General features: G+C 41.1%; 1 protein-coding gene across 4 annotated transcripts in view; it reads left to right on the top strand.

Moving 5' to 3' along the window:
• Positions 1 to 21,210, top strand: part of LOC134211859 (gamma-aminobutyric acid type B receptor subunit 1) — a 501,987-nt gene that overhangs the window by 338,175 nt on the left and 142,602 nt on the right. For all 4 annotated transcript variants that reach the window (XM_062689185.1, XM_062689184.1, XM_062689183.1 and 1 more), the window contains 2 exons: positions 11,660 to 11,830; positions 12,023 to 12,239. In XM_062689185.1, coding sequence (XP_062545169.1) covers positions 11,660 to 11,830; positions 12,023 to 12,239 — 388 coding nt within the window. The remainder of the gene's footprint in view (positions 1 to 11,659; positions 11,831 to 12,022; positions 12,240 to 21,210) is intronic.

Raw genomic sequence — 21,210 nt, 5'->3', positions numbered from 1 at the left:
TTCTTAGCTAATCCTTAATTCAGATCGGCGAATTCTCAATTAAATGGCTCCCATTGCTACCTGATGGTTGAGCTCGACGTGTAAGTCCGCTATGGGGCGTATCTATCACTAAGAGCTGCAAGCCATGACCATCATAATCACAACTTCACTAACGGTAATCAAATATGTCTCACTGCGCTTTTTGACACGGCAGTATGACACAAGTCTACTGCAGAGAAATCGCAATGTCGAACATGTCAAAGATCACCCTTTTTTTTGGTGATTGTTACAAAGGAGCAGATTTGATTGTCACGGCAATCGGCTACTACTGCTTTAGAGAGAAATCTGCACTTATTTTGCATTATTCCGGCAACCAAGGATGTTAACGATCATTCAGTAATTTGCGTTCGATCATTTAGTAGTTTGTCAATAACACATTCCAGAAGCTGAATTTCAAAATATGTTGTATGGTGGACTTCTAGTGCGAAGGTTTTTCTACAACTCTGCCTAATGGTTCGTTGTTTGAATTCCACTAGTAACGGAGTTATAGCTATAGTTTCAGTAACTTAGACTAAATGATAACAAAATTCCAATCATTTAGTTTGAGTTACTGCAATTAGCGCTCTAACTTCGTTAATAGTTGAATTCTAATAACGAACCATTAGGCAAAGTTGTAGAAAAACCTTTGAACTAGAAGTCCACCATACAACCTATTTTGAAATTCATTCTCTGGAATGTGTTATTGACAAACTACTAAATGATCGAACGCAAATTACTGGATGATCGTTAACATCCTTGCCGGCAACAATACTTGTAACCATTTCAGGGCGACTTTTTTTTTTATGTAAAAATTTGTTTTTTTTTCATTTATTGGATCCTGCCAAAACGAGTATAGAAAGAATAGAAATAACTTTGAACAATATTTTTTTGGATGCCCTAGGCCGTCCAAACGGCTTTGGAGTACATATCCTAGAGTGCATTAGAAAATATGTCCAGAAGCAAAATGTCCTAAACCGAAATGTATGTCCAAAACATAAATTATTCGAATTTTGAATAAACGTGTATTATATCCAGGGTCTCCAAAACGTCGGAGTTCAGAACATGTGGTCTACCAGATCAATTAAGTTCTGAACGATATATCCGTTTAACGGTAAACACCGCAGCAGGTCTGTTGAGCCAATAGGGTTGCACTCATTACTCTTAAAAGCAACTACAGGACATTAATGGTCCTCCAAAACGTCCGGGAGTTTAAAACATCCCATCTACCCCATCAATCAAGTCAGAGAAGTATCCATTCAGTGCCAAACATCCCAGCAGGTCCATTGAGCCGATCGGATTTCACTAAATACTTTTACCAGCTAATACAGGCTTTTTTGGTTCTCCAAAACGTCTTGGAGTTTATAACATATGATCTATCCGATCAACCAAGTAAAGAACGATGTATCCGTGCATCGCTGAACATTCTAGCAGGTCCGTTGAGCTGATAGGATTGCGATCATTACTTTTACAAGCAACTGCGGGCCCTTTATGGTTTTTCCAAAACATCCTGGAGTTCAGGACATGTGATCTAGCCGATCAACCAAGCCATGAAAGATTTATCTGTTCAGAGCAGGTTTATCTCTTGAAATACCGTCAACGCCGTGTTAACTGAGCGTATCAGCCACTTCCAGATGCCGCCCATGTGCAGAGTACTAGTCGGATCGATATTTAGGTAGAATCTGTAATTCTATAATTTTTCCTTGCATTCTTTGCCGATATGTAGAGCCACGAACCGACGGTGACCGCAGGTTTAGTCAAATTTTCTTTTTCCATACAAATTTGTTCGAGAGATGCTTTACATCTTTAACTTCCACAAGCCACCAAAAATTAAATTTACAAGCTACAATCATCAAATTTTGGAATCACTTTATTTAATATATGTGTAATATTAAAACGAACAAATTTTTTGTTGACGTTAGCCCGTAGACGGTCTATCCCAGCTTAGACCTAATTGCTATCGGCTCATCCGGCCCTCCTATTGTCGACTCAATCGGAGCGTAAAGGTGGATGTCTTTCAATCCAATCAGAATTTGCGGAGTTGTTTGTGGAACGTCTGCAACCGGTTGCGGAGTCGTTTGTGGAACGTCTACAATCGGTTGCGGAGTCGTTTGTGGAACGTCTGCAACCGGCAGACCACGATGGGTGGCTGTAGTGCTTCACTACTTCCGACACAGCTACTGAAGCTTCAAATTCTCCACCGTATGGGATGTCCAAATGGCATATCGTCCTTGACGCGTCCGATCATGAAACTCTCTGGCAGACACGAAGGACCTCCGATTAACTTCTTCGTGAGCTTTTCAGCCGCTTTTGGTGTCGAATGCTTATGGTAGGCTTCTTTAACATCGCTCACCACCGCTTCCACCGGAAGAGCTTCCCAAGGCTTTCCATTCCTCGACTTTTTCTTCTCGAGTTTTTGCCCTGGCTTTTCACGATCCGGTTTCATTTTTTTCAGCGCTACGTTTTTCGAGCTTTCCTCGTCTTCACCACCTACGGCACCTTCTTGCTCCACTTCTCGGCCAGTCAATCCCTTCTTCCGCTTAAACTTCAACTGCTTCAACTTTACTGACTGGAGTTTAATCACCGTGGAAACTTATTTGTTGTTTTAATTGGCTTTTTTCGGTGACAATTAAATCAAAACAGCAAATTTAGCGTTACGCGTTTCGGCTTACTACGCTTCAGCCATCATCAGACGCCTAAAATCACATTTATTACAATTTTCACAATCAAACAATAATTCACACAAAATACACTTACTACTAGCTGGCAACCTCCTAGCTGTTCAGTCAGACAAACATAACTATTTTTCTTTCTTTCCTTTCTCGCTAATCTCTACCACCCAAATCACAACCCATCGATTTTTCTCACTCTCAGTCATTCGTCCGTTCTCTCCTCTCAGGTACTCTTCTCAATTCCGCCAATAGACCGTTGTAGGTTGTATCAAATATACCACACTCCCGCTGTAGGTTGACCGTATGCGCCTCGCCTTGTTTTTTTATTTGGAATACTTCCGCAATTGTTCTGCTCGCCTGGTCTTGTATTCGATTCAAAATTTTAGTTTTGTTGAAGTCGAATACATGTCCCTCTTCCATAAAGTGGACTGCCAACCCCGATCGCGGATTTCTGTTTTTGCAGTCATTCCTGTGTTCTGCGATCCTCACTTCAAGCATTCTTTTCGTTTGGCCGATGTAAACCTTGTTGTCGTCCGTTCCACAAGGAATAGAATACACCACGTTTTTCTGTTTTCCTGGTGGGATCGGATCCTTCATTTTGCTAAACAGTTTGTGCTTTATTTTGTTTTGTGGTCTTGAAGCAAGGATGACGTCATTTTTCTTCAGGATTTTACGCAACTTCTCGCTGAGACAGGGTATGTAAGGCGCTGAAACATATTTCAAGACCGGATGTTCACAGTCGTTCGACTGTAGCGAGTTGTAGTGTTTGTTGACTCTTTCTGATTTTATCCTCTGTATAAACCATAGAGGATAATTATTTATCCTCAAGATATGTGTTGCTTGTTTCAGCGCATCTTCACGTTTTTCAACACCTGTCAGTTTAATTGCACGGTCAATGAGAGCGATCGCCGTGTTTTTCTTATGTTGGAAGGGACTATGGGATGTATAGTCAAGGTACCTTCCATTTGATTGCTTCAGTAGCCAGGTAGTTGAAATGCTGTTTTCTTTTCTTTCTAACATCATGTCAAGAAATTTTATTTTCCCTTCCATTTCTACTAAAACAGTGAATTGAAGTCGATCATGGAAGCTGTTGAATGTGTCCACAATCTTTTGGATGTGTTCATTCTTAGCGACACACATGCAGTCATCTACATACCTTCGATACAGCCTCAAACTGATTTGCTCTTCCTCTAGTTTGTTCCTGCACTCCTGTTCCAGCTTTTCCATAACCACGTTAGCAATTACTGGGGAAAGTGGAGATCCCATGGGTACGCCAAACGTTTGTCCATATACCTTTCCTTGGTATACAAAAAAAGTCGACTCCAGAACCAGCTTGACAGCGTCAATGAAACTCGTTTTGTCTATGTTGGTATGTTGTTCCACTTCCTCCCATCGCTCCTCAAGACATTCCAATGCAAAGTCTACTGGTACATTTGTGTACAGTGAGACCACATCCAACGAGAAAAGTACCTCCTCCTCGTTTGTCTGAAATCCCGTTATTTCCTCAGCAAAATCGAAACTGTTGCGAACATGGGACTCGGTTTTTCCAGTTATGTTTCCGAGTATGTCCGATAGGTACTTTGCAATGTTGTATGTCGCTGAACCAATTGTGGATACAACCGGTCGAAGGGGTCTGTTGTCCTTGTGAATTTTCGGAAGACCGTAGATCCTTGGTGGATGGCAGCTGGATTCCTTCAGTTTTCTCTGAGTGCTACCGTCGATGTATCCTTTGTTGTGCCACTCGGTGAGTAGATTGTTGATACTTCTCAGAATTCTATTCGTCGGATTGGTTGTCAACTTTTTGTAGGTGTCCTCGTTGCTCAGAAGTTCTTCCATCTTACACTGGTACTCCTGTGTTTCCATGATGACAATCTTGTTGCCTTTGTCCGCTTTCGTGATGACCAAGTTTGGGTTATCCCTCAAAAATCGTTTGCTTTTGTTGACGTCCTTTTCTATCCATTCATTTGGTGAATGGCGCGGTTGTTTGTGATAATGGATGTGGTTGATCATCGCATTACAAACTTCCGACCTTATCTGGTCAGCATTTTCGTTCCGTTGGACATACTTTTCGATGTTAGCGACTGTTTCGATGTACGGAAAACCACTAACTTCATTGATGTTGAAGTTCGGGCCGAGCATTGTAATAAATGTGATTTTAGGCGTCTGATGATGGCTGAAGCGTAGTAAGCCGAAACGCGTAACGCTAAATTTGCTGTTTTGATTTAATTGTCACCGAAAAAAGCCAATTAAAACAACAAATAAGTTTCCACGGTGATTAAACCCCAGTCAGTATAAACCAGTTGGCAAAGAAAAATGTTACTAGTTAACGAAATTACGAACAAATATGGCGCAGAAGGAAGACGTATGATGAAGAGCCTTCTGAAAGTTTCCGTGAATTTGGCCAAAGCAAACAACCGAATGAAGTTCCTTCTTAACGCTAGAAGATGTAAAGTTATTCCGCAGTGTCTTAACATAAGAAATGACGTCCAATTGTACAACGCCTCATCCAAACGGGAGTTAGAAAAAGTTCTCCGCAAACACAGAATCAGACTCCTTAGTATAATGATAGCGGACACTAAAAGGACAATGGCGAATCTGAAACAACAAAAGCAAGAAACGAGCCGAAGGACACACGAGTACTTCACCGAAGACGACGTAGAGAATGTGAAGAAAATGGTGGAAGAAAAGACAGCTGCCGTGTACAGAAAAAGGAGAGCAATAGAACTGCGGAAAATCTCGCTCTTGCAAGAACAACGAGTGAAAGAGATAAACGTCGAGGCAGAATGGATAGAGAACACTACCACGACCGAGCTGCCGGATTATGTCGAACGCTCATTAATGCTCGGCCCGAACTTCAACATCAATGAAGTTAGTGGTTTTCCGTACATCGAAACAGTCGCTAACATCGAAAAGTATGTCCAACGGAACGAAAATGCTGACCAGATAAGGTCGGAAGTTTGTAATGCGATGATCAACCACATCCATTATCACGAACAACCGCGCCATTCACCAAATGAATGGATAGAAAAGGACGTCAACAAAAGCAAACGATTTTTGAGGGATAACCCAAACTTGGTCATCACGAAAGCGGACAAAGGCAACAAGATTGTCATCATGGAAACACAGGAGTACCAGTGTAAGATGGAAGAACTTCTGAGCAACGAGGACACCTACAAAAAGTTGACAACCAATCCGACGAATAGAATTCTGAGAAGTATCAACAATCTACTCACCGAGTGGCACAACAAAGGACACATCGACGGTAGCACTCAGAAAACTGAAGGAATCCAGCTGCCATCCACCAAGGATCTACGGTCTTCCGAAAATTCACAAGGACAACAGACCCTTCGACCGGTTGTATCCACAATTGGTTCAGCGACATACAACATTGCAAAGTACCTATCGGACATACTCGGAAACATAACTGGAAAAACCGAGTCCCATGTTCGCAACAGTTTCGATTTTGCTGAGGAAATAACGGGATTTCAGACAAACGAGGAGGAGGTACTTTTCTCGTTGGATGTGGTCTCACTGTACACAAATGTACCAGTAGACTTTGCATTGGAATGTCTTGAGGAGCGATGGGAGGAAGTGGAACAACATACCAACATAGACAAAACGAGTTTCATTGACACTGTCAAGCTGGTTCTGGAGTCGACTTTTTTTGTATACCAAGGAAAGGTATATGGACAAACGTTTGGCGTACCCATGGGATCTCCACTTTCCCCAGTAATTGCTAACGTGGTTATGGAAAAGCTGGAACAGGAGTGCAGGAACAAACTAGAGGAAGAGCAAATCAGTTTGAGGCTGTATCGAAGGTATGTAGATGACTGCATGTGTGTCGCTAAGAATGAACACATCCAAAAGATTGTGGACACATTCAACAGCTTCCATGATCGACTTCAATTCACTGTTGAAGTAGAAATGGAAGGGAAAATAAAATTTCTTGACATGATGTTAGAAAGAAAAGAAAACAGCATTTCAACTACCTGGCTACCGAAGCAATCAAATGGAAGGTACCTTGACTATACATCCCATAGTCCCTTCCAACATAAGAAAAACACGGCGATCGCTCTCATTGACCGTGCAATTAAACTGACAGGTGTTGAAAAACGTGAAGATGCGCTGAAACAAGCAACACATATCTTGAGGATAAATAATTATCCTCTATGGTTTATACAGAGGATAAAATCAGAAAGAGTCAACAAACACTACAACTCGCTACAGTCGAACGACTGTGAACATCCGGTCTTGAAATATGTTTCAGCGCCTTACATACCCTGTCTCAGCGAGAAGTTGCGTAAAATCCTGAAGAAAAATGACGTCATCCTTGCTTCAAGACCACAAAACAAAATAAAGCACAAACTGTTTAGCAAAATGAAGGATCCGATCCCACCAGGAAAACAGAAAAACGTGGTGTATTCTATTCCTTGTGGAACGGACGACAACAAGGTTTACATCGGCCAAACGAAAAGAATGCTTGAAGTGAGGATCGCAGAACACAGGAATGACTGCAAAACAGAAATCCGCGATCGGGGTTGGCAGTCCACTTTATGGAAGAGGGACATGTATTCGACTTCAACAAAACTAAAATTTTGAATCGAATACAAGACCAGGCGAGCAGAACAATTGCGGAAGTATTCCAAATAAAAAAACAAGGCGAGGCGCATACGGTCAACCTACAGCGGGAGTGTGGTATATTTGATACAACCTACAACGGTCTATTGGCGGAATTGAGAAGAGTACCTGAGAGGAGAGAATGGACGAATGACTGAGAGTGAGAAAAATTACGTAATCGATGGGTTGTGATTTGGGTGGTAGAGATTAGCGAGAAAGGAAAGAAAGAAAAATAGTTATGTTTGTCTGACTGAACAGCTAGGAGGTTGCCAGCTAGTAGTAAGTGTATTTTGTGTGAATTATTGTTTGATTGTGAAAATTGTAATAAATGTGATTTTAGGCGTCTGATGATGGCTGAAGCGTAGTAAGCCGAAACGCGTAACGCTAAATTTGCTGTTTTGATTTAATTGTCACCGAAAAAAGCCAATTAAAACAACAAATATGCTTCAACTTTCCTTTCATCTCTTTTCGTATCTCGTTCAGTTTCTTCTGACGTGTCTCTTCTTCGGCGATCTTATTCTCCATCTGCATCCTTCTCGAACTCCAGTTCCATCTCCCGCTTCTCCTTCTCTAGCTGCTGGCGCATCTCGAACAGCTCTTGCTGAATCTCCATCCGCTTCTGGGGCAGGATCCTCTCCTTCTTCAGTTTTCGCTTCTGCTTCTTCTTTCCCTTTTAGAGTTCCTTCAACTCCTTTTGAAGCTCGCTCGACGAACCGGACTCTTTCACTTTCACCACCACACTTCTGACAGCACCAATAAACGTCTTTGATTTCACCTTTGGTGACGCCAACGCACCCGAAGTGGAACCACTGCTGATAATGGTCACAAAATACCATTTGCGACTCTTCGTCATTCGGACGCTCGCAAGCCGCGCAGTATTTTCCGGGTTAGGATTTGGTCGAACCATGATAAGTTTTTAAGATTGTTGGTTTTCGGAACATCCAAATGAACCAATTGCTCGTTGTACGGTTTGCAACAACTTGCAACTATTGTATTTAATTTGCAGAATGAACGATAATTAAAGCATCTATTACATTATTCGCTTATTTTTTTAGTACTTTCTATTACTTAACAATAATACAATATAATGTACCACATTTATCACCTTTTACAGATCTCATAATTCACTATCCACAGTATTCCTTCACTTTCAATAATCAACGAATTCAACTTTTACAATCAATCAATGCTGCAATAAACTTTTAATCCATTTCTATCTAGCTGTAGTTTACAAATTTGTTGGTTTATTTGCTTTCCTACTTTCTTGTTCTCGTCATACTCACACATACTAACGTCCTCGCTAATACCATTTCGCCTCGACAACATGACTTATTACGAAACGGATGCAACATCGTTCTCGTCGGGTGCGCGAAGCTCGTGGTTTCTTAATGCTGGATGTTAGCGGTGCTAACACATATGGTTCTATATTCAAAATAGAGTTTTAGTTGTGGTACCGAAAACATCTCACATTCAAGAAAATTCAGTTTACATGGTGCGCATATGCTTATTGAACTGGATTGGGTGTATACCGACGATTAGGATATTCCAAAAGCCTTTGTTGATCTGGATGATCGCGTGGGCTGAACTTTTGAACGTTTTGAAGTACCTTGAACATCTCGTATTAAAAAAAAGTTTATGTGGTGCGCAAATACTTATTGAACCAGATTGGGTATATGACGATTATGAGGGTATTGCCAAAGACTTGGTTGATCGGGTAGATACCGTGGACTGAACTCGAGAATGTTTTGGAGTACTTTGAACACCTCGTATTCAAGAAAATTCAGTTTACATGATGCGCATATACTCATTTAACCGGATTCAGTATATACCTACGATGAGGACATCCCAAATACCTTGATTGATCTGGCAGATAACGATAACTGAACTCAAGAACGTTTTGGAGTACCTTGAATATCTTATATTCAAGAAAATTCAGTTTACATGAGACGCATATGCTTTCTGAACCGGATTTGGTTCATGACGATTATGAGGGAGGATATTGGTAAAGACTTGGTTGATCTGGTAGATACCGTAGGCTGAACTCTAGAATGCTTTGGAGTACCATGAACATCTCGTATTCAAGAAAATTCTGTTTACATTATGCGAATATGCTTTTTGAACCGGATTGGGTATATGACGATTATGAGGGTATTGGCAAAGATTTGGTTGATCTGGTAGATACCGTGGACTGATCTCGAGAACGTTTTGGAGTACATTTAACATCTTGTATTCAAGAAAATTAGGTTAACATTATGCGAATATGCTTACTGAACCGGATTGGGTGTATACCGACGATTAGGATATTCCAAAAGCCTTGGTTGATCTGGTAGATCACGTGGGCTGAACTTGAGAATGTTTTGGAGTACACCCGATTCTTTTTTTACACGGGGGATGCGTGCCGTGTGAAAAAAATCCGTGTAAAAATAATCCGTGTTATTTCGAGAAACCGTGTAAAAATAATCCGTGTTATTTCGAGAATCCGTGCAAAAAAAATCCGTGCTATTTCAAGAATCCGTGTAAAAAAAGCCGTGTAAAAAAAATCCGTGTGAAAATAATCCGTGTAAAAAAAAAATCGGGTGTACCTTTAACATCTCGTATTCAAGAAAATTGGGTTTACATGATGCTCACGTGCTTAATGAACCAGATTAGGTATATACCGACGATGCGACGATTTAAAAACTTTGGTTTTTCTGGTAGATAAAGTGGGCTGAACTCGAAAACGTTTTGGAGAACCTTAAGCATCTCGTATTCCTGAAAACTGATCACTGGTTTGACGTTCAAGATGACTAAACCTTATAGAGTGTTACAATGTATTATTATACGATGCGGTATAGGACTTAAATATTTAAGATTCATTTGGATGCTCTTAGAAGAAAAATCTTCCCAAGGTTTCGAATACCTGGGTCATCAGGGTAAAGTCATACATCCTGATGAACCACTTTACTGAAGGAAGCGAGGACCTAGCTCTCTTATGTGATTTTACACAGCCAATCTAAAACGCTGGGCATGAGGGGTCTGAACAATATTCGCTATGTAAACAGGGGCACCGTTCTACTGGCAGAGAAAAAGAATCTTCAATGTTTGAGGTAACTATTTTCCCCAAACTCCTTTTATTGATGGAACTTATACCATCAATTTGCCGTAAATTTACAAATTGTGCGAAAAACAACACTTGAGCTGCACGCGTACAAAAAAGTGTATCCGGATACATTGTATTTTTTTTTCAACGCAGACAATCTGACACCAAATTTTAATGGTTCGTTTTGCTAACATGTGTGCTGACTGGTGAAAAAAAGAAAAGAAAATGGAAAACGAGTTCATTAGTTTGCCCTCGGATCAGGGTATCAAAATTCATCATTCAGACATTGAGCTTTTACGATGGAATTTAATATTCATTTGCAATTTTCTTTGAAGGCATTTTTCGCATATCATTAGCACCGGCTCTGAGTGGAACCCTTTTCCCAAAAAGCTCTATGTGGTTAACGAATTTTTAAGTATTTCACGCTCTGTTGACATCTCAGAAGGATATCCACCGTCAGCTTTGCGATACTTTTAGTGTCATGCCTTTCCGGTCGGGTTTTTTTGGTCGTGCTTCAGGCAGGAAATAGCTTTCTACTGCGGCACACCACGTGCTGCGGTACAATTTTGTGCAGCTCTTTGTGCAGCAATTTGTGAATCCATGAGTAGCAAAAAAAAGTCTGCTGAGGTGCAACAGTTAGGTTTCGTGGAATGTGGTAAAGAAGAGAAACATGAAGGCACACCTGTTGGGGAGATTACCGGTTGGATAAATTTATTCAGATTGTCGGCTATATGGGGCTTAAATAAAAATTCTACATTGTGTTAATTGAATACCAATCACTGTATAAATAAGATTGAAAGATAAAATTGATACACGTCTCAAAACTGAATTTAACCGAATAACCCTTCGGGTGATTTAATTTCACGTTCAACTTTCGTTTCTTGATAGAATGCTAAACTTGTAATTGAAAATCTGAAACCGGAAATTGGATGTTAAAATCAGAAATCATAAACAGATAATAAAGGAACCCAATATCAAAGTGCGGGCTTTGAACCTATGTGGTTAGGGACGAGCGACATTCAATCGCGTCTTGCTCTCAGCATTTTTTCCTACCACGACAGTTGATACATTCCTGAAAGAAAATTTGCACGGTACTAACAGGCGAATCCGTTTCTTAGCTTAGCTTTTCCGTTATATAGCGAAATGTTCGCATTAAACATGTTAAGTATCTTCAAAAAAAACCCTGTAACTTAAAAAAATGTTAATTACTTCTGTTTCGAGCTAAAGCAAACCCAACAACTCTTTTAAATAACTTTTTCTTCTTTTTCACTTTTAGCTATGTTATGGCGCATCTAGTCCTGCCTTATCAGATAGAAGTAGATTTCCTACGTTGTTTAGGACGCATCCATCTGCCACTGTACATAATCCTACTAGAATTAAGTTAATGCAAAAATTTGGATGGTCGCGGGTAGCGATCCTTCAGCAAGCCGAAGAAGTGTTCATATCGGTAAGTTAACATTCACCTCTTCTTGTGTAATACGACTAATAATCCTTGTTAATAAATCTTTTGCTCACGACAAATCCCATATGTTTGAGAACTGGGTCACAAACGATTACTTATGGATTATTCTGTGTTTCATTTGTTCCATTTTGGAAACCATTTTTGCTGGATCATTCTCCCCCGGAAACAACCGCTCAGACGGTCGAGGATTTAGAAACTCGATGTAAGGATGCTGGTATCGAGATAGTGACGAGACAATCATTCCTTTCCGATCCAACCGACGCGGTGCGAAACCTGCGGAGGCAGGATGCTCGGATCATCGTCGGACTATTCTACGTAGTTGCCGCCAGGCGGGTCCTGTGCGAAATGTACAAACAGCAGCTGTACGGCAGAGCGTACGTGTGGTTTTTTATAGGTAAGTGCACTGGGAGACCAGTTGATGCTTTTAACCTCCTCCGGACTCTTTGTCATACGCTCCATTTGATCAGCAACTTTTCAACCAAAAACTCCTGCTTCGGGTGGAATGAACGAGCAGAATCTGAGATAAATGATGCGGATGACAGAATTAGAGAATATCCCTCGTTAAAATCAATACCGTTTAGCTCGCATGCACCGAGGCAAAGAAAAAGCTGGAAAAGCTTACGATAACTGAGGTCGAATAATCCTCGATACTTTCTGCACTGACATGAACGGTACGAGTGTCTGAATAAGCTGAACGCTTGCATTAATCGATGTTCATTATTGCCATTAATCCGATTGAATTGATATCATTTTGCAATCGCAATTTATTCTTCATTAGCGTTTTTGTTTTGGAGAGAGGAACAGGCTGAGATTGTGATTGTTCGTAAAGCTTTGTTAAATGCCTTTTAAGCACGAAAAAAAGAATTTCTCAAAGAGAAACTAACGAACATAAATGATATTTTGTAATTGTTTTTAACATTACATATAAAGTAAATGAAAAGTCCTATCACAAATGATGCAATCATGTGATGTAACATAACATATTATGTATACAGTATTTAAGAAAATATTATTTTAAAAAAAAATCATTACATCACATGTCTTTTTTGATGATTTTTCGGCAAAGTATCGAACTTGTCGTTGCATAATGTCAAGTCCAAGAAAAATAGATGTTTCAGATTTGTGAGGGCCCTCCTTAGCCGTGCGGTAAGACGCGCGGCTACAAAGCAAGACCATGCTGAGGGTGGCTGGGTTCGATTCCCGGTGCCGGTCTAGGCAATTTTCGGATTGGAAATTGTCTCGACTTCCCAGGGCATAAAAGTATCATCGTGTTAGCCTCATGATATACGAATGCAAAAATGGTAACTTGGCTTAGAAACCTCGCAGTTAATAACTGTGGAAGTGCTTAATGAACACTAAGCTGCGAGGCGGCTCTGTCCCAGTGTGGGGATGTAATGCCAATAAGAAGAAGAAGAAGAAGATTTGTGTTGCCAATCACTTTAATCGCCATTAAATAATTCGGCACAAACAATTCAAAAGGGCGAAACTGCATTTGTAAACAAGAGCTTCTCACATACCTGGTGGGCTAATGTGCGCTCACCCACGCAATCCAGCGCCATTGAATGAAAGAAGAGGATTCGCTGCCTGTCAGTGACGCTGAATTGCGTGGGTGGACATTAACCCACCAGCGACGTGATAAGCTCTTGTTCACAAAAGCAGTTGCGCCGGTTTTAAATGTTGGTGCCGAATTGAGAGTTTACAAAGCGTGATAACATCCTCCTTTATTAATTAAACCAAGTTACTTTATTAATTAACCAAAAAAAAAAACAAATGTGTATAATGTATATGCACAAATCAAGTCTTCAAACATTGTAATTGAGTTGAACACATGTTTGTTTTTTTAAGTACCTAGTATTGTGTATAATTATGTGTATTTCTAATCTGTACTTTTTAATGTCGGATCATTATCGAGAACCGTTTTCATCGGGATATCGTCTGGCTATATGCTCGGCTCATCGCAGTCGTTCAATTTTCACGGTGTGAACGATAGACGGTTCTCCTAAAAGCTAATGTAACTCGTGGTTTATTTATTTGTTTCCTCCTTGTGTTGGATTCCATCAGTACCCAACCGTAGCAACATTATTTTATCAAAAACTCCAAGCGGGTGTTGGTCCCCCACGATAATTGTTATTATTTTATTTATTCAGACTAAGGCCGAATTGGCCTGTGCTTCTCCATTCAGCTCCATTCAGCTTCTCCATTCAGCTCGATCCATGGCTACACGTCGCCAACCACGCAGTCTACGGAGGGTCCGCAAGTCATCTTCCACCTGATCGATCAACCTTGCCCGACGCGTACCTCGCCTTCTTGTGTCCGTCGGATCGTTGTCGAGAACCATTTTCACCGGATTACTGTCCGACATTCTGGCTACGTGCCCGGCCTACCGCAGTCGTCCGATTTTCGCGGTGTGAACGATGGATGGTTCTCCCAGCCGCTCATGCAGCTCGTGGTTCATTCGCCTCCTCCACGTACCGTCCTCCATCTGCACCCTACCATAGATGGTACGCAGCACTTTGTTTTCGAAAACTCCAAGTGCGCGTTGGTCCTCCACGAGCATCGTCTAGGTGTCTCGTCTCGTGTCCGTAGAGAACTACCGGTGTAATGAGCCGTTTGTAGATTGTCAGTTTGGTACGGCGGCGAACTCTTTTCGATCGGAGCGTCTTGCGGAGTTCAAAGTACGTACGATTTCCAGCCAATATGCGTCTCCGAATTTCTCTGCTGGTATCATTTTTGGAAGTCACCAGTGAGCCCAGGTACACAAATTCTTCTACCACCTCGATTTCGTCACCACCGATGCAAACTCGAGGTGGGTGGCTCACATTGTCTTCTCTTGAACCTCTTCCTATCATGGACTTCATCTTCGACGTGTTGATGACTAGTCCGATCCGCCTAGGTTCCCTCTTACGCTCTTCGTATTACTCCTTCCAAAGCGATATTGAATAGCAGACACGAAAGACCATCACCTTGCCGTAACCTTCTGCGCGTTTCGAAGGGACTCGAGAATGACCCCGAAACACGAACTATGCACATCACCCTATCCATCGTCGCTTTGATCAACCGTGTCAATTTATCCGGAAATCCGTGTTCCTGCATTAGCTGCCATAGCTGGTCCCGATCGATTGTATCTTATGTGGCTTTGAAGTCGATGAATGGATGATGTGTGTTCTACTGGTTCTGCTGGTAGTTGGTCAACCCCAGGGGCTTTGTTGTTCTTCAGCAAGCCAATCTCATCCTGAATTTCCTGGAGATCCGAAGCCGGTAAAATTATGTCCTGCGCGCGTTCACCCAGGTCCATCACCATACTGCCATCTTCGCCTGCCATATCGCCATTCAGGTGTTCTTTGTAGCACTGCCGCCACCTTTGGATCACCTCACGCTCGTTCGTAAGAATGTTCCCGTTTATGTCCTTACACATTAGAGTGATTCAAATTTTGACTTTTTCACTTCCCTGTGCTTAAACGATTGTTTTTGCTTTTTTTATAGTCCTCCCAAATTTTAGCTGATTTCGATGTAATTTGGTTGTGCACGTGCTGTTTTAAGGTTATATGAAAATTACTATGAGAATTCCCACTTATTTAAAGGATCGTTTCGTGAAGCAGCCCAGAATATATTTGAATATATTTAACGCATTGTCATCATAGAATAGATCCTAAGCTGAATGTCAGTTGTTGTTGCGAAGCAATCTGACTTTTGTGGGCAAAATTATAAAGAAAACAGAAATGCTCATTATTGATATTGATGTTATTCTTTTACGTGTTAAATTGAATTTCCCACTATTCAGTATTTCCATAATAACTTTTGTTGCCAGCATCAAATCGTTTAGCAACAACGACGATATTTTCCCTTGTTAAATTTCCTATGTTGCTAACGTATTCATACATTTTTAGAGCTTAATAGGCAATGATGGGGAGCGGTTTTTCACAAAAGCTACTGTTTTCATAGTAATTTTCATACAAGCTTCAAACTGCTTGGTCTCAGTCAAATTACATCCAAATTAGCTAAAAATTTAGGACGATTATTAAAATGGCAAATGCCATCGTTTAAGCATAGGGGAGCAAAAAAGTCAAAATTTGAATCACTCTATTACACGTATCGGGCTGTGGCACGTGGCCCTTACGTGATCGGTGTAACTTCTCATAGAACTTTCGTGCATTATTAGCGCGGTACAGTTGCTCCGTCTCTTCACTGTCTCGATCTTCCTGTTGGTGCTTTTCCTCTGGAAAATCGAGTTTTGTCTGTTACGCGCCCGTTTATATCATGCCTCGTTCGCCCTCGTGCGGTGTTGCAGCAATCTCGCTCATGCTGCATTCTTCTCTTCCACTAACTGCTCACATTCGCCGTCATACCAGTCGTTTTTCTGATCGGGGGGCACCGTGCCAAGTGCAGCGGTTGTGGTGCTACCAATGGCGGATCGATTATCTCTCCAGCCATCTTCAAGAGACGACGCCCTCGTGCGGTGTTGCAGCAATCTCGCTCATGCTGCATTCTTCTCTTCCACTAACTGCTCACATTCGCCGTCATACCAGTCGTTTTTCTGATCGGGGGGCACCGTGCCAAGTGCAGCGGTTGTGGTGCTACCAATGGCGGATCGATTATCTCTCCAGCCATCTTCAAGAGACGCTGCCCCTAGCTGCTCTTCCGTTGGGAGTGCCACTTCCAGTTGCTGCGCGTATCCTTAGGCTAGTCTACCGTCTTGTAGCCGCCCAATGTTGAGCCGCGGCGTCCGACTTCGACGTGTGTTATACACCGTCGAGAGTTTTGAGCGCAGGCATACTGCAACGAGGTAGTGGTCGGATTTAATATTCGCACTGCGGTAAGTGCGGACGTTCGTGATGTCGGAGAAGAACTTACCGTCGATTGGAATGTGGTAGATTTGGTTTCCGTTTCTTAGTTAGGTTATTTCCATGTGGCCTTGTGGATATTTTTGCGGGGAAAGAAGGTGCTTCGGATTACCATTCCGCGGGAGGCTGCGAAGTTTATTCATCGTTGGCCGTTGTCATTCGATACGGCGTGCAGACTATCCGGTCCGATGACCGGTCTATACATTTCCTCCCTTCCTACCTGTGCAGTCATGTCGCCGATGACGGTTTTGACGTCCCGCAGTGGGCATCCATCGTATGTCTGCTCCAACTGTGCGTAGAACGCTTCTTTCTCGTCGTCGGGTCTCCCTTCGTGTGGGCAGTGCACGTTGATGATGCTATAGTTGAAAAAACGGCGTTTTATCCTCAGCTTGCACATCCTTGCGTTGATTAGCTACCACCCAATCACACGTTGGCGCATCTTCCCCAGCACTATAAAGTTGGTTCCCAGCTCGTTGGTGGTGCCACAGATTTGGTAGAAGGTAGTCGCTCGATGCCCGCTTTCCCACACTTTCTGTACTGTCCAGCAAATTTCCTGCAGCGCAATGACGTCGAAGTTGCGAGGATGTAATTCATCGTAGATTATCCTGCCGCAACCTGCGAAACCTAGTAACTTACATCTTCATGTTCCAAGCTTCCAATCGTGATCCTTTATTCATTGCCTAGGTCTTTGCCGATTATATCGAGTCGTGTTATCTCTTATATTGTTCGTAATGATTGGTTTTCCAGGCGGCTTATTGGGCCTTCGCAAACCTCCTGTCTCGTCGGAGGGCCGTCGTATCAGGTCTGTTTTGTGTCCCTCCTGACACCAGGACTTGGGCTTGTGCGCTTTGAGCGGCACACGGTTGTTTTGGTGGGGCCTACTTGCGGATACATGCAGCTTTTTATAGGAATTTACCAGGGCCCACTGTCAAACCCCACCACATCCTAGGCAGGCCCCACAACTTGCAGATGGCCTGGGGAGGGATTGAAATGCCCTTGGACATAGTCCCTGCTGCCCGAGCATTGTCCAGGTCTCGATTCCGTAGATGTCTACCGGTCTAATGAGCATTTTGTAAATAGTCAGTTTGGTACGATGGCGAACTCTTTTCGAATTTCACTGCTGGTATAGTCTCCGAAAGTCATCAGTGAGCCCAAGTACACGAATTCTTCAACCACCTGGATTCCGACACTCCAATGCATCTCTTGAGCCTTTTCCTTCATCTTCGATGTGATGATGACCAGTCCGATCCACTTAGCTTTCCTCTTCAGTCTGATGTAGGATTCCTACATCTTCTCGAAGTTACGTGTCATAGTATCAATGATTAAATTTTTCATTGGCTTTTACCGGTGAACTTAGCGATGAATTAAGCTCAAAGTAGAAGGGAGCAATCGAATGCAAGAATCAACAAGAATCTCACGGTGATGAAACCTCCCCAACACATAATATCTATATCGTCATAAAATACAAATACCTGAACGGACCTCGTTAAAATCGTGTCAATTCCTACCCTTCGTGTTACCCCCTTCAAAGCGATACATATTGGATAGCAGACACGAAAGACCATCATCTTACCGTAACGCTCTGCGTGTTTCAAAGGGAATCGAAAATGCAATTGAAAATCGAACTACATATATCACCTAATCCATTGTTGTCTTGATGAACCGAGTCCGTTTCCTCGAGAATCCGTGTGCGTGCAATATCTGTCATAGCTGATCTGGTTTGATTTTGCCGATGAATAGATGACGTGAGATATTATGAACATGTCATATGACATCTACCATACTGTAAACCACTCATGAGTTCAAATATTGAAAGTCTGCAATGTCAGTAAAGAGTTTAACGGAGTCCTAGGCATACTTCTTTTGAACTATGAATGCACCTTGGGCCATTATATCGCTTTTATAAATATGACAGAATTAGCTCTTAGCAAACATGTCACAGTATTGCTAGCATAATAACGATACTCCAAATTATTCTTGGGTGCAGATCTGAAAGGTCAGTATTGTCCAAAAAAGATCTACGGGGTCGGGAACATACTTTTAGGCCAGGAGAGCTCCTTTTGCCATCATTTTGTAATCATTAACATGTCACAGTATTCTCAGAATATCAACGGTTCTCCAAACCATTCAACAACAACAAGATGTCTGGAACAGTAATTTTTGGACAACTTTGTTGAAGAAAGCTTCACCCTACCTCGTAAAATCGAATTTTCACAGCTGATTTATTTCTTGATTCGTATATGGGGTCGTTCAAAAATGACGTCTACAGTTTGAGGGGCGAGGGGGGTTAAGATTTTGTGACAGTGCGTACACTCGGTATACAAAAAAGCACAACAGAGGGTAGAGGGGAGGTCTCAAATCATGACCTATGACCTATCTGTATTGACCTTAAGAATAAAATTTCATTCAAATTCCCAGTAAAATTTGCAGACCATGGAGTCCATGGATCTTCGGATCCTCTATAAAATACCATTTTTGGGGTAATGATATTTCCTTCACGCGAACTTATTGCACGAGCAAGCCTTAAAACATGAATGCCAATTTTTCATTCTCTAGCAACAGAAGCATCCGCATAAAAACTGTACAGTCACTGAGTAATTGATCGGAAAAATATGCCAATACAAGCCGCAACATGGCTTATGCCATTCTGTGTGGCTGCATCACATGTTACTTCCATTAGTGATATTGATTCCAAAAAACGTTTTGGTATCGCTTCATACGGAACTACCGGGCATGATTGTATCCTCTGTTGCGCAGTTCACTAGTCATCAAATGATTTTTATGGTAGTTTCGATTTATAGCGGCATGACAAGAAGCAACATAAAACAGTACAGTTGTTAGACAGAACTTTCATGGATTATCGGATTGATATAATATTCTTTTTTAGTGGAATATCTTTACTTGATTTCAAGACGAATTAGAACTATGAAATTAAATTCCACTACCCAACTAATGGCATCGTTGTCAAAAAAACACATAAATTTTCACCAGGACAGAAAAACAAAAATGTATTGGTGTATTTTATGTTGTTTGGAAGCACGTATGTAAATGTTTGATGAATAAGTATTATTTTCAACAGATTCAACTTTTGCACTGGATAGAAAATAAGTTAGTGCGTCATAAGTCATTAAGTTGTGCGTGCACTTCAAAGCATAGGTTTAAACGCTCTTGGAAAATCTGTTTTAATCGGTAAAAGCCAGAAAAAAACATTCGGAATTTGCGCTGCTTTTAAATAATCTGCTAATTTAAATCTAAAACACTTATATCTTATGAGAGTTATCCGATTTAATTCATCTCTTTTAATGATATCTATCTTTCTACATTAACTAATTACTTTTCAACACTTCTCAAAAGGCCTTGGTTGATATCGTTAGTTTGTTCCAAAGTATTCTTCGAACACCGGAAGCATAATAATAATAATTGTTTGTGGAACCTATGTAAACCGATAGCAAGGTTTATAGATTGAGATCCTATTTCCTCATCGTTCACCATTACCAATACACCTCTGGAAAATATTTCTTAAATAGGTATAAATATGCATCTAGGATAGTTTTCAGTTGTCCATTTGATTTTCACAAATATTGGCATTTTTGGGGAAAAACAAATGTTCACGGGTCATGAGACGAATTTAGTACTATTCCATAACTTATAGACATGTATGCGGCTTCAACTATAAGGCCGTCTACAGTGTCTCGTACTTGGCTCGACTTAGTCGACAAGTCGAATCAAGTACGAAACACCGAGGCCAGCCTTACAGTTGATGTCGAAATACGTATCTGTATGGATTACATCGTGGTGGAATCAAATGGAATAGTACTAAGCTCGTCTTATGACAGGTGAAGACATTACACTAAAAGAGCTTAATAATGTTCTTAAAATTGTTAATCCATTTGTAGAAAATAGTATACCTTTTCCTTTACGATTTTGATCATTTACAAAACGTTTCCTTTGGCTGGACACAACATAAAACATTGTCTATGCTCATGGAGACGCATGGTATATTTTTTAAAGTGCTCGCTGAGTAAAAATATCATTGGAAGATAGGCATAAAAAAACAAACTCCAACGGGTTCAAAACAAATTCTTGCGGATGATCCTTAACACCCCTTCTAGGACACGAATATCTGACGTTCATCGTCTGGTCGGGATGAAAACATTATTATGAACGCTTTGGTGAGTGTATAGAGAAGTTTAGGGTGCGCAGTTTACACTCCGAACATGAAGTATTAGGATGCGTTAGGTTATCAAATTCTTATTGTAAATATTTCTTTTTTCATCAAATTTGCTAATTGATCGCTGCCTCTGAAAGGCAAAAATGTATAATTAGATACTCTGTAGGAAATTTCTGTTTAACTAATTTAAGAAAAAATATCTAAGCTGAAGAGCCAAAAGACTAAACACTTAAAATGTTTTATAAATTGTTAAAAACTAAAAATAAAATAAAATAAATTTTATCGTTAAAAAAAACCCAGTGATAATAATTCTTGATTTTGTTGTTTTGCTGCATCAAGAGCGTTAACCTTTA

This window comes from Armigeres subalbatus, chromosome 2 (assembly GCF_024139115.2).
Source record: "Armigeres subalbatus isolate Guangzhou_Male chromosome 2, GZ_Asu_2, whole genome shotgun sequence".
NCBI lineage: Eukaryota > Metazoa > Arthropoda > Insecta > Diptera > Culicidae > Armigeres > Armigeres subalbatus.
The sequence above is the reverse complement of the archived record's forward strand: the minus strand, read 5'-3'. Positions and strand labels throughout refer to the sequence as shown.